Source organism: Condylura cristata, unplaced genomic scaffold (assembly GCF_000260355.1).
Source record: "Condylura cristata isolate star-nosed mole 26May11 unplaced genomic scaffold, ConCri1.0 scaffold00005, whole genome shotgun sequence".
In the NCBI taxonomy this organism is placed as follows: domain Eukaryota; kingdom Metazoa; phylum Chordata; class Mammalia; order Eulipotyphla; family Talpidae; genus Condylura; species Condylura cristata.
The window spans coordinates 58,256,353-58,269,895 of record NW_004567106.1 but is presented as its reverse complement, the minus strand read 5'-3'; the positions used below and the strand labels follow the sequence as shown (position 1 = coordinate 58,269,895).

At 48.4% G+C, this 13,543-nt stretch overlaps 1 protein-coding gene across 1 annotated transcript; it reads left to right on the top strand.

The window, feature by feature from the left end:
* The first annotated feature begins 2,679 nt into the window (after positions 1-2,679).
* GCC1 (GRIP and coiled-coil domain containing 1) lies at positions 2,680-7,737 on the top strand. Its single transcript, XM_004676998.2, has 2 exons — positions 2,680-4,061; positions 4,923-7,737. Exons 1-2 carry the CDS (start codon positions 3,030-3,032, stop codon positions 6,216-6,218), a joined length of 2,328 nt encoding a protein of 775 aa, XP_004677055.1. The 5' UTR covers positions 2,680-3,029; the 3' UTR covers positions 6,219-7,737.
* Positions 7,738-13,543: the final 5,806 nt, after the last annotated feature.

Genomic DNA, 13,543 nt, shown 5'->3' with positions numbered 1-13,543 from the left:
GGTCTCTAGCGTATGGCCCGATCTTTGGCTGTTGAGCCCGCAGCCCGGAGCGGGATTGAGGAAAGCCTTCAGCGCTCCACAGTGGCCTCCTACACCCTCTTCTTCAGTGGTTCTTTGGTGTGTTGCGTCCTGCTCACTCTGGGCTCCTGTTTAATGTTTCGTGACTTAGCGGTGCCCCTTCTGGAGGACCCTTCTGGAGGATGACGCTTTTGGAGGAGGGGATGCTCTGTGCAAGTGTCTTCACCCTTCCTTTTGCCCTCTCAACTCTCAGCAAGAGACTTTGAACCTATTAGGTGTTTCAGTGGCCTTAGAATCTCAAGAGGAGTATGCAAGAGGTGGGAGATGATGCCCAGGTGCTAGCTGGCCTTCGAGGTTTCTTAAAAAGCTGCTTCAGGGCCCTCCCCGGTGACTCAGAGGGTTAAAGCACAGCACTGAGAAGCTTATGCCACTTCCGCACGAGTTCCATCCCTGCCTGCCCCGAGGAGACATGGCTCGGCAGACCTCTCCTGACCCGCCCGCTGCTCTCCTCAGCAGTGTAATTCGTCGATCTGCCTACTCTGCTCCCCACTCTGTCTCTGGTGAATCATCTCACCCTCTTCATCTCTGGCCTGTACCCCAGTTCTGTATGAATAAATAAATCTTTTAAAAAATATTTTTTTAAAAGGCGGCTTCCTACCCTCCACTCCACCCCCATCAAAAGATTACCAGCACTGGCGATTGCGGTCAGACATGCCACTGACCGCAATCTGCAGACTGGAGAACTCCAACTTCACTTCAGTGGAACAATGCTTTTCAGTTGACCCAAGCAGCCTTTCGAAGCCCCTTTTTTATTTTGCCACAGACCTGGGAACTGGGATTATTAATACAGCGCCACTGAGGATTTTGTAAGACGTTTGCTGCCCCAGATCCAAGTAATCTGAGGAATGACAGTAAAATAGGAATGAAAATTTCTTTTGTGGTAGAGATAGGATCAATTATGCTTACCAAAGGAATTATGTGTAACAAATGCTTGCTGGGTTAAAGTGGGGGCTGGTGTTCTGCCTATTCTGGATTCTTAATGGGATTCCAGTTGCTTTTGGATTGGACATGGTGAGGTTAGCCAGGAGTCATCCATTCATTGTTTCATTCAACAGGTATTTACTGAGTACTCACTATGTGCCTTTGTTCTGAGTGTCAGTTCTGTCTTTTATCTTTTTTGAAGATTTGTATTCAACAATCCTGTTATTTTGTCATCTGTAAAAGATGATTAATATCTGCCCTATCACTTGAAATTATAGCGAAGATTGAGAAGATAATGTGTCTGACCTGCAAATTCTATAAACACTTGGTGCACCAGGCATGACTGAGTGCATGGCATTCCTTTACTCTCCAGTCATAGACTCACATTCTTACAAATTCTAGTAGAAGGCTGGAGAGTATTTAAAATCATATAACTATCTTGGCCACCAAGTCAGTTCTTAAATTCTGTCCAGCCCCATTGCCACAGTCCTAGTTCACTACCATTTCTTCCCATGACTGTCAACCTCCTGGTCTTCTGACTCTTTCATGGAAGTGTTAATGGTGGCACTTTTGAGATTAAAATTCTTTATTATCATAGCAGATAAAATCTAAATGTCCTGATTTAGGTCTTTACCTATTGTGCCACTCTCATCTGTTACCAACTCTTTCACGTAGATAAAGCTACCTCCTTGAGAAGATTCTTAATGTTTTCTGGGTTAATCAGGCTCTCCTTTATTTCTAGTTAGATAGGCAGCCACTACTCAATCTTGCAGATTCCAATGTAGTTTTCCCTGAGAGTCTTTTCTGCCTCCACTAAACACACCTCCTTAAGTTCCCCACCACTTTAGGCAAATTCAGAGATGCCGGCATGAAAGCAGGACTTGCGTTTGCATGTCTGGTTCCTCACTAGCTGTGAGCTCCTTGAGGGCAGGACCTTGTCTCGTTATGGTGATGCCTGCAACAATACTTGGTGTGTTCAAAGTTGGAATGGCCTGGACAGGATTCCTAATTAATCTCTCCAGGCCTCCTGTTCCATACCTGCAAAAAATTGTGCTAACACTACCCACTAATCATAATTACTGTCAAGTCTAACTAGCACAATGCCTGAGAAGCTCCTGGAATACAGATGACACTGAGAATAAATGGCTTGAATAATGGGCGCCCTCTTATGCCCTCTCTTGTGTATCTGTTTAATCAATTCAGCAGAACTCAGAAAAGAATGCTACTAATTATTTTACTATATGTCTACTAGGTTCTAAACACTGTCCTAGAAAGTGTTGCAGTTTTCGTGGTCTAAACGGGGGTCTTAATTGTGCATAGGGACAAAAGGACTGAGGAGTCAAACGCGTCGCTCACCGAGCGTTTCGTAAGGACCCAGTACACGTCATCGCTCGCTAACCGTGGCCCGAAAGCAAGCTCAGGCGCCCTCACCAAACTAACCCCATATCCTTGACTTTGCTTGCCCGACTCTTCCAAAGAGCGGTCAGCGGGAAGCCATGCCAGGCGCTGATAGCCACGCCGTGACAGCCAGGGGCTGTAGGGGCTGAAGGGCTCCGCCCACCTCGCCCACCCCGCCCACGGGGGGCGGACCCTCGGCGCGGAGCTGTCGTCACTTCCAGCGGACCCGGAAGCGTCGTTGCTCATTGGCTGCTGTAATTAGGAAGTCGTGATGGGCTTGAGTTTACCTTAAACCCTTGGCGGACCGTGGGCCCAGGAGCCGGGCGGGGCCTGCTGTGGCCTGAGGAGCGTGGACAGCAGAGCGTCTGCTGGGCTGGTGCCGGCGTGCCCCGGCGGTGCGTTCCTCCGGTGCCGGCGTAGTCCCGCCTTCAGTTGGGGACCCGCCTCCTCCCGTCCGGGCCAGGCTGCCCAGCCTCAGCGTATCCGGCGCGTATCCGGCCTCCGACAGCTGGGGAGAGCTGGCGAGCAGCCAGCCAGCTCTCTGTCGGTGGTTTACATACCCGACCAGCGTCCTTTCCACCCTCCTCAGGGCTTCCCGAACGCTGACGTGGAGCACCCGGCTCTGAATCCCTATGGAGAAGTTTGGGATGAGTTTCGGGGGCGGCCCGAGCAAGAAAGACCTGCTGGAGACCATAGAGACTCAGAAGAAACAGCTCCTCCAGTACCAGGCACGTCTCAAGGATGTGGTCCGTGCCTATAAAAGCCTGTTGAAAGAGAAGGAGGCTCTCGAAGCCAGCATCAAGGTGCTGTCAGTATCCCACGAGGCGGATTTGGGCCTTGCAGGTGTCCAGCCTCCTGGCCTCTCCTTTCCTGACTCCGTGGACGATCGGTGCTCCACTCACAGCGAGGATAGTACTGGGACCGCCACCAGCTTGGATACTGCAGCCAGTCTCACCAGCACCAAGGGTGAGTTTGGGTTAGAAGATGACAGACTGGCCCGTGGACCACCACCTCCAAAGTCTGAAGAGGCCAGCGGGTCAGAGAGTGGTGTTAGCAGTAGCAGTGGGGATGGGCTACCTGGGGGTGGAGAGGTAGATAAACGGCTTCACCAGCTGAAGACTCAGTTGGCTACTTTGACCAGTTCACTGGCTACAGTCACCCAGGAGAAGTCTCGCATGGAGGCTTCTTACCTGGCTGACAAGAAGAAGATGAAACAGGACTTAGAGGATGCTAGTAAAAAGGCAGAGGAGGAGAGAAGCCGCCTGGAGGGAGAATTGAAGGGGCTGCAGGAGCAGATTGCAGAAACCAAAGCGCGTCTTATCACACAACAGCATGATCGGGCCCAAGAGCAGAGTGACCATGCCGTGATGCTGCGAGAACTCCAGAAGCTGCTGCAGGAGGAAAGATCCCAGCGCCAGGACTTGGAGCTTCGGTTAGAGGAGACCCGGGAAGCCCTGGCCGGGCGAACATTTGCAGCTGATCAGATGGAAGGGTTTGAGCTGCAGACCAAACAGCTGACTCGTGAGGTGGTGGAGCTGAAAGGTGAGCTGCAGGCTCTTCGAGATGAGAAGAGTCGGCCAGATCCCCTGCTGCAGGAGCTTCAAGAAGAGGCCGCTTGCCTCAAGAGCCATTTCCAGGCTCAGTTGCAGCAGGAAATGAGGAAGGTAATCATCTCCTTCAGACATTAGTCATTTAGCCTTAAGTGGGAAATAAATTAGGGTGTTTTCTCCTTTGGTAGTTACAACTAAGTGACTGCACTGACAATTTTGATACAGTTCAAAAAGTTCCACATGTGTTTCCTGGGAAATCCTGTTTTGTGCATTGTTGACAGTATCCAGAGTGTGCTTCCAACAGGATATGGAGTTTCAGGGTGTAGGCTGGGCGGCTGCCAGGCAGCTCTGGCTTCTGGGCATCAGCATCTGACCACTTGTGCTTTTGGAAGCAGTATAGTGGCAGCTGTGCAGTGTGTGTGTGTGTGTGTTTCTTTTTTCCAGGTGGTATATATTTTTATAGGCAAATGCCTATACATGTATGTCTATAGGTAATGTGGCTGAAGGGGGCAAGGGTAATTTTCTTAGAAGAAATGCCTCTTATAATTACTTTCAGTCAAAGATATGCTGTTTGAGTGTGACAAGAGGCCCAAGGCACTTTTGAACTTCCAGGAATATCAGAAGAGGAAAAGAATATAATACAATTTCTTAATAGGCTTTGGGGAAGCAAACAAGAGTGACACTCTTGATATGTGAGCTCAGTGTATTGTAGGATAAAGTAGGGGCATTAAGGCACAACACCAGCCCCACAAAGTTGCTTAATATTACTTGGAATAACGTGTGTCTGGGAGCAGAACCTGAGCAGGTTACAGGAACTTTTAGTTTGCTTCTGAATCAACAGAAAAACCCCCAGTGTCCATTCGTGTTAGGCTAACCCACACTTATAATCATCTCACTCTCTTTACTTTCTCAAAGTTTGCTCTAGGGCTGTGTGACTTTTCTGGATGCATTTCTATCTGTCCCCTTATTTTACAGACTGCTCTTGCCGAGGACCAGCTGCGCCAGCAATCTCAGGTGGAAGAGCAGAGGGTGGCAGCCCTGGAGAATCAAATATCTGAAGTGTCAGAACTGCTGGGCACTTATGAGAAAGCCAAGCAGAAAGACCAGCTGACCATCCAGAAGCTGAAGGAGCGCATTCTGCAGCTGGACCTGGAGAACAAGACGCTGGCCCTCGCAGCCTCTAGCCGGTCCCCTCTAGACAGCCATGGAGAGGAGTCCACGCTAGACGTCAACGTTCTGAGGGATAAGATGGAGAAGCTGAAGAAGCTATTGCAGGTCGCTGCCAGGAAAAGCCAGGTGACCCTGGATGTGGAGAAGCTCTGTGACTTAGAGATCATGCCCAGCTCAGAGGCTGCTGATGGCGAGAAGGCCACTGCACTCTACTACCAACAGGAGCTGAAACAGCTGAAGGAGGAGTTTGAGAGGTACAAGACAAGGGCCCAGGTCGTCCTTAAGAACAAGAACACCAAAGACGGCACTCTAGCCAAGGAGCTGGAGGAAGCTCAGGAGCAGCTCGCCGAGCTGAAGGAGAAGTACATCTCTCTGCGGCTGTCGTGCGAGGAGCTCGAGCGGCAGCACCAGCAGGAGGCCGAGGACTGGAAGCAGGAGCTGGCCAGACTGCAGCAGCTCCACCGGCAGGAGCTGGAGAGGAGCCAGCTGGACTTCAGGGACCGCACTCTGAAACTGGAGGAGGAGCTGCACAAGCAGAGGGACCGCGCTCTGGCCGTGCTGGCTGAGAAGGACTTGGAGCTGGAGCAGCTTCGTTCTGTGGCCTTGGCATCTGTGTTGCCAGGCCGCAGGAGCCCTGTGGGTGGCAGCAGTCCTGGGGACACGGCTGACCCATCTTCCCCAGACAGCCTGACCCACGCACTACAGCTTGCTGCGGCCAATGAGCCCACTTTCTTCCTGTACGCAGAGCAGCTGGCCCGCAAGGAGGTGGAGATCACCTCGCTGAGGAAGCAGAAACACAGGCTGGAGGTCGATGTGCATCAGTTGCAGGATCGGCTGCTGGAGCAGGGGGAGCGGCATCGAGAAGAGGTTGGAGCCCTGCAGAGCCACATTGAGAAGAACATCAGGGACCAGAGCAGGGAGGGAGCCAACCTGGAGTACCTCAAAAACATCATCTACCGCTTCCTGACCTTGCCTGACACGCTGGGCCGCCAGCAGACGCTCACCGCCATCCTGACTATCCTACACTTCAGTCCAGAGGAGAAACAAGTGATAATGCGGCTCCCAACCGGTGGTGGCTGGTGGCCTTCCGGCAAGAGATGATGCCATTGTCACTGACTCCTGAAATTTCTGTGCCTCTTAAGTGGGAAGGGACAGGCTCTGGTTTCTGCCGCCTCTTCTCTCACTTTATCGTTTATTTCTTCACTGTGTTCAACTGGGAGGAATCTTCAGTGTGGGATGGGATTTTTCTGCCAAATGCCATTAATGCCACTGTATCCTTGGGCCCTACAGATAACTTGAACTGCCAGGGCTGCATCTTCTGGTGTTTGTGAGGGCTCTCAGGAGAAAGATTATGAAAGGTTATTGGGAGGATGTGAGAATCTTTTAAAATGCAGGTTTTTGTTTTACTGCTATGCTCCTGGTGCAAAGCTAGGAGTAAATGTGACTCCCAGGGGAGTTTCAGTTACTTTGTCCACACGTGCATGGAGTGGCTTTCCACTCCATCGCATCACAGTCCGTGTCTGATCCCCTGCTGTCCCAATTCTCTGGGGGAACCAAGAAGTTTCAAATAGTGACAAGACTGTTAGTCAGAAGGACCAAAGAACAGTGAGTTGTTCCTTGTCTAGTGAGGAAACGTTTGAGGGTGACTTCTATCAGTCACCAAAGCACACCACTTGTGACCAGCCAAGGGCCCCATGTGCCAACTTGATCTTTGGGGTTACCTGAGTGACCTGCTTTGGGCCTGGGTTATAGTAGATCCCTTGGACTTAACCCTGCCTTAAACTGCCCACCTAAAGTTGGCCTGAGAGTGTGAGTAAATAATGTTTTGTTCTCTCCCAGTGTTGAACTTCCATTAAGAGAACGCTAGCTCCTCTCCGAGAAGGGTTCCAGTCAGGAAGCTCTGATCCTGCAGGAGATGAGGTATTGATGCAGAGATTTGCCCCTTTTGTTTCTGCCTCAGTATGCACAAGGAAGAAGAGGGAGCTTTGCTGCAGAGGATTTCAGAAGATTGTCATGACCTCCCAGGAAAGTGGTGGAAGTTCAGCCCAGCCTGGGCCGGTCTCCTTCAGCCCCAAGGCATTTTGGCTCAATATCCTGTCCCTGCAGCAAAGTGCTCATTGTTACTTTCACTGGGGTATTTTGCCTGTTCCTGGAGGGGGGGTCATTGGCTTAGGGAGTTTCAGGCCACAGTTCTCCCCGACACTTCTTTCCTCCTTCCTGGAAGTTTTGTGTATTTGGTCTTATGAAGTGGATTCATCTTGTACTTAGGAAACTTAGGAAGCGTTTTATCCAGGAAGTCTGGAAAGGAAGGGCCAGAAAAAGCAGGTGGAAGCTATCATTTTCCCTCTTCTTTCATTTCCCTGGTTTTAGAGCTCTTTGGACCTAAAGATCAGTGCTTTGCCACTCACTGGACTAACATGTACTTTTGTGTTATGTTGTCAGAGAGATCTGTTTTGTGAGGGTTTGGGATGCAGATGACTTTGATTAAATGTTCTGATTGGGATACTGGGTGACTTAGACTATCTAAAAGCAGGGAGCAGACTTCTGGAACAAAAGTGAAGTGTTCAAATGATAGCAACATAAACCATGGAATCATTAAACTTGAACAGCTTTACCTGTCTGCCGCTGTAATGGTGTGAATGTACCTGGACACACACAGGGAGGTCATGTAAAGGATGGGAGTACTGACTCACTCTGAGGGCAGGAACCTGATTCTGGGGAAGAATACAAGTCTCCCCCTCCACTCCCCCCCCACCCCCAACTTTAACTATAGCATGTATTCCTTATTCCTTCTCTGGAAGTGTGTGTATGTGTTTGTGTATTTAGGCAGCTACACCAGAAAACACTTCTCATGGGTTAGGTGGACACCTTGAGATTTCCATAATTCCTGTCTTAAGCTTTTGAAGTAATCTGTGTATGAATGCCTTGTTATGCTCAAAATCAGGATGGATGGTATCTTGGAAAAACAGAACATCAAGCAAAACTAAATAATAATAAGTAATGCCTTTTTAATTTGCCTACCTGGTCTCCTTTAACATTGGATATATGATTGCTGTTATTTCTAGATGGCTTAGGACAGGAATGAAAAGGTTCATAGTCATACTTGCTTTCCTAGGAATAATCATTCCTATGTTTTGACTTTTGAGAAGAGACCAGACAGGAAGAAGCAATTTCTCAGTAACTTTACTGTCTGGACACAGATTATGGGTGCTGCCAAGTGAAATTAAAAGACTTGGTCCTTCCTAACCTTAAGGGCACGTAGAGCCTCAAACTAGACATCAATGCAGACCCTCAAAGTTTCCCATTCCTCATCTCTCAAATAAGTTTTCTAGCTATTTGACTGGTTAGTCCACTCTAGAAAAGGAAATGGAAAGAAAGAAAAAGAAGCAATCAGAAAATAATGTCTCTGAACTTAAAATTTCCCCCAAGGGGGGGACTAGTAACTATTTGAGGGTATAATCCCCGATGAAAGAAAAATGAGTTACCTAAACAACCAGCAGAGTCCCTGAGACAAAGTAGGTGCTAAACCGGCTTGGTTTGTTTTCCAAGAATGTTAAGAGGCAGAATTGGAAGTTAGATTGAGCACTTCTGGCGGTGAGTGCAGTGTTTCTGAACCACAACTGTTTCTATAAACAAAAGAGAAACTAACCACTGGCTTTTAGCAAGTGCCTGATAGTGAAGCAGACTACTGGCGTCTTCCGGCCGTATTTTACTTATTTCTCTTACAGTCTCATGAGGCCCAACAGTATTTTACTTATTTCTCTCACAGTCTCAAGCGGCCAGTCTATTTTGTAGATGAGGCCATGGAGGTTTGGCCGTAGGAAGTGACTCGTTCAAGGCCCAGAGCCAGGAGTGGCAGTACCAGGATTTGAACAGGCTTAAGTGAGCCAAGTGGCCCAGACCCTCTGTTGCCTGTGCTGCCTTCTGGCAGAGGAGAACTTGCTGCTGGCTAAGAAGCTGAGGGGCTGCGTTTCTAATATTGCCTGGGGAAGAAGGGACCCCTTGTCCAGACAGTCTTCTCTTTAGCGTTAACAGCTTTTTTATTTCTCAGAAAGCTGCTCTCTCAGATTGCATACTCTGCCCTGTGCCACACAAGTCAGTTTTATGTAAGTTTGAGTAGTGAAATCCTTGGGACCCAGATCTGGATAACTGAAACGTCAGAGAGTGCAACAAACCCACTGCACAGAGCCCACAAAATACAGCCCAGTTGGAGACCAATGAGACCCACATGTAGGAAGCCTGGCTCTTGACTTTAGCAGGGAGCTCATCTCTGGTCAGTGCCAATTCATCTGCCTCCAGGGTCCACTGCCAATGGATCACACATTGTCTTTCATATAGAGAGAATGACTCTGAAAGTTCATACTGATATACGGGATATGAGTTTGGTTTAATATGATTACATAAAGGTTTCATTACCTGAGGCTGCGTTGACCACGGTCAAAATATTGGGGGGGGGGGTGTGTGTGTGGTTAGTATATAGAGTGGGTCCACTGTCTTTCTTTAGTTTAATAGCTATTAGGCCTTTGGGAATGAGGCCTCAGATGGTGTCCTGCACTATCCATTGAGATGTCCGCCCAATGTGGTACCTTGGTCAGCTGAGAAGAGGATTGAAGGAGTCTGAAGGCTACTCTTACTTGTGTATGTGTTGAATGCTGTACACCTGGTAAGTTTAAGTTTTGTGAAACTAGTCTCTTGCACACTGTTGTCTCTACCCTCAAAGTCCCTCCCCCCATCCATCTCAACCCCCTGCAGTAAAGATCCTATTCTGGAGCCCTCCCTGGTGGTGCAGCTCGTTAAACACAGCACTGTGAAGCTATTCACAGCCACTGCAGCACAAGCTTGATCCCCAGCCAGGGAGTGACCCACATGGGGTGGTAAACCTCTTCTGTCTCACCCACAAAGATGTACTTCATCCATTTGCCTGTTCTGCTCCCCACTGTCTCTGGTGAGTCCTCTCACCACCCCTGCACCTCTGGCCTGTTCCCCAGTTCTGTATGCATAAATAAATAAAGGTCCTATTCATTGAAATAATGCAAGTAAATTAAAAGACTCATTCTGTTAAAAAAAATAATAATAAAGGTCCTATTCTGGCAGACTCAGCAGAAAAAAAAGACACTTCCTCCATGCTGATTTTTCTGCTCCCCAGCAATGCTCAGGCACTTCCTTCTCAGAGGTTCTTCAGCACTTTGTTCACATGACCTTGGGCACCATGGTTAATACTTTCTGTTTAATATTTTCTTCTCTGTTTCTTGGGCCATCCTACAAACCCCTCAAAGTCATGCCTCACACCCTGTTCATCTTTGTGCTCTTGGGAGTTTCCCTAACCTGGCACATACTATGGTCTCAATCAATAAGAGATTGAAATACCAGCCTTGCATCTTCAGACATACCTGCTATTTTTCTCATTAGCCACTTTAGTGACTACTCTAGCTTTCTAGAAATAGGACCACAGTTGACTTTATGCAAAAATCAATCTATTTTGCTGTTAGAGAATTTGGAAAAATAATCCTGCTCCATCAGAGTCCCTTCAGAGTCATGAGGATGACTGCTGAGAAAATACAGATGTGGCAGGCAGGTGTTTTGAGGCTTGAGTGCAAAGCCAAACTTGAGCTTCAGGTGTTACTTTTTTTTTTTTTTGAAAGGTTTATTTATGCATACAAGGGCTGGGATATAGGCCAGGAGAGCAGGGGTTAGGGATGAGAGGATTCACCGGAGGTGGAGTAGGGAGCTGAACAAGCTGAGTGACTGAAATACACGGCTGAGGGTAAGAACGGGTGAGACCAGAGAGGGCTTTTTGTGCTATGTGCTTTGCTGCAGTGGCTGTGGCTAGCTCCATAGTGCTGAGACTTAACCTCTCACGCCACCAGGGAGGCCCCAGGTGTTTCTTTTGGTGAGGACCCTAGCTTCTGTCAGGAAGTCCTTCAGTGTGTCCCTGTTATCTGTGAAGCCCCTGTACTCAGAAAGACCCCTGTATTCTCTCTGCTCCCTAGGTTTCATCATGATCAGGAAAAAAGTTGATTTCTTTTACTGAATTTATACTTGGTCCTCTAGATCAGCTCAACTTTTGGAGAGGAACTCAACAAGATATGCTTGCCTGGAATGAAGCTAGGAGTTGAGTGGCACTTTTTCTTTAAAATCTTAGTAGGGAGGCCCTCCCTGGTGGTGCAGCGGGTTAAACCACAGCGCTAAGAAGCTAAAGCCACTTCAGCATGAGTTCGATCCCCATCCCGGAGGTGACCCACATAGCACAGCAGACCTCTCCTGATCCACCCGCTGCTCCCCTCAGCAGTGTACTTCTCAGTCTGCCTGTTCTTCTCCTCACTCTGTCTCTGGTGAATCCTCTCACTGCCCCTGCACCTCTAGCCTGTACCCCAGTTCTGTATGCACAAATAAATAAAGCTTAAAAAAAAGTCTTACTGGAGAGTGAGTGTTCCAGAAGCCCCTTCAGCACCTTGGTCAGTACCTGTGCATGACAGGGTGGTCAGTGTCGGTGCACACATGGATATGGAAGAAAACAGCGTTTGACAGCGAATGAGCCATACATTGCAGACACCTGGGCCAGAATCACTCACATCAGCAGTCCCTGGTCAGTCAGCCATTAGGATGACTCAGACCATATCTAGATGCTGTAAACGCCCCAGAAGTGACTTGTGATCTTTCTCAAGTTGCTGTGACCGAGTTGGCCGAGAGTTCTTTCTACAGGACCAGAGCCTGATTACTGGCCACAGGACTTCACTGACTTGGCCTGATGATCACTGCTCCTGCATCCTCTCTTCCTTCTCCCTTTCAGCAATGCTGCTTCTCCAATAAAAATGGTAAACTGCCCCAGAGTTGCTTACAGCCTGTTGGGGTTTACACAACATGTTCATCCAAACTCTGATATCAGAAGGACTCTGTACACTGAGTGAAATGGGCAAAGATCATGGGTGCAGACAGTGCAGGAAGTGATCTGGGGTAATGAGGGTAAACTTCAGACAGGAACCTGTGTGCTGTTGCATCTAAGGGGTCTTGAGGGAGGATCTGACCTCGATCAGGTGGTTTAGGTGGAGAAGTACATGCCACAAGAAGAAAGGCGTGGACCAAAAGGTTGGACTGTGCAAGCCCATTGGGTGTGACATTAAGGGAGTATAACATTTATGGAGTCACAGGATGTTAGCTATGAAAGGGATATATCAGTGCTTATTTGATCATGCTCCTCCTTATCGGAAGAGGAAGCCAAGGCTTGCACAGAACAAAGCGGCTTTACCACAATTTGTGGTTTATGACTGAAGTAGAAGCTTTTGTCCAGAGTAAGGGGTAGTGGCTGGATGATAGGCAAAGGGGGCATCAGATGCTTGGGGGGGTTGTGGACTGTGGGTGTTTGTGAGCAGAATAGCAACAGGCACAGAGTTGGGGGGTGCAGTGAGAACAGCAGACAGCAGCTGTGAATCTTCTCTCTCCCTTCCTGCAGCCACTCCTGGGTCTCTGCCTTTTCCCTTCTTGTATCTGGGAAAAGGGAGAGAACTACTAGGATGATGATACTGATTTGTCCAAGTGAGGATTACTTACCCAAGAATACTCAACTCATGAGGGCTAATGTTTATGGATCTAAATGTTCACCCATCTATGGGTGAAGCCTGAACATTTAGGGTATATTGCTATTAATTCATCAGCAAACATATGGTGAGCTAGTACTCTATTTCAGGCACTGAACTAAGCACTAGAAATACACCCTATCAATGCTTGGCTTTGATCTGGGCCAAAGATTAATGATTATAATGTAATGTGGCAGGCAATGTAGTGGAGGAGTACAAGGAAGGGACAGGACATTAAACTCAGTCTGAGGAATCAGGGAACCAAAGGGAAGGTGACACTTGCATTTGCAGAACTGGCATCAGCTAGTACTCACCACATGGAAGGGCAGCTGTGAGAATGGGCATGGGACATGTAACTGATAAAGCAGACTAGCTTCTTCAGTGATTGTTAGAAATCCCCTTTTGATTCAGCCTTTCTGAACTGCACAGGTGAGGAAGCAGAAAATAATGTTTGTGAGTTCCCTTTGCAACTGTACTCAGGGGTACTTGAGGCTCCATCAGAGAGGGGCATCAGGAACTGTGTTTGGGGTAGAGATGGCACAGAAGGCTTCTGTCCTTCCAGAGTGGCTCCAGCAGGGGTCAATGGCTCCAGAGCCAGCAGGACCTGTGGCTTTCTGTACCCCAGATCCTGGCGAAGGCGGTGACTCCCAGGCTGCAACCTGTGTCGCTGGAAGGGGATGGTATCCATCTCAGTGAAAAACCGTGTTCCCTGCTCCACCTGCTAGCTCAGATCCTGATTCGGCTTACATTTACACATACTAATTATCGTCTTTTAAAAATCTTTCACCTGAAACACTTCATCACTTTTTCATGGTCTTTCACGACATTGCCCCCTTTCAATGGACATCTCCT

Coding starts and splice junctions, on each gene's coding strand:
- GCC1 (XM_004676998.2), top strand. CDS start 3,030: ATGGAGAAGTTTGGGATGAGTTTCGGGGGCGGCCCGAGCAAGAAAGAC. Junction 4,062..4,922: donor TGCAGCAGGAAATGAGGAAG/GTAATCATCTCC, acceptor CTTATTTTACAG/ACTGCTCTTGCCGAGGACCA.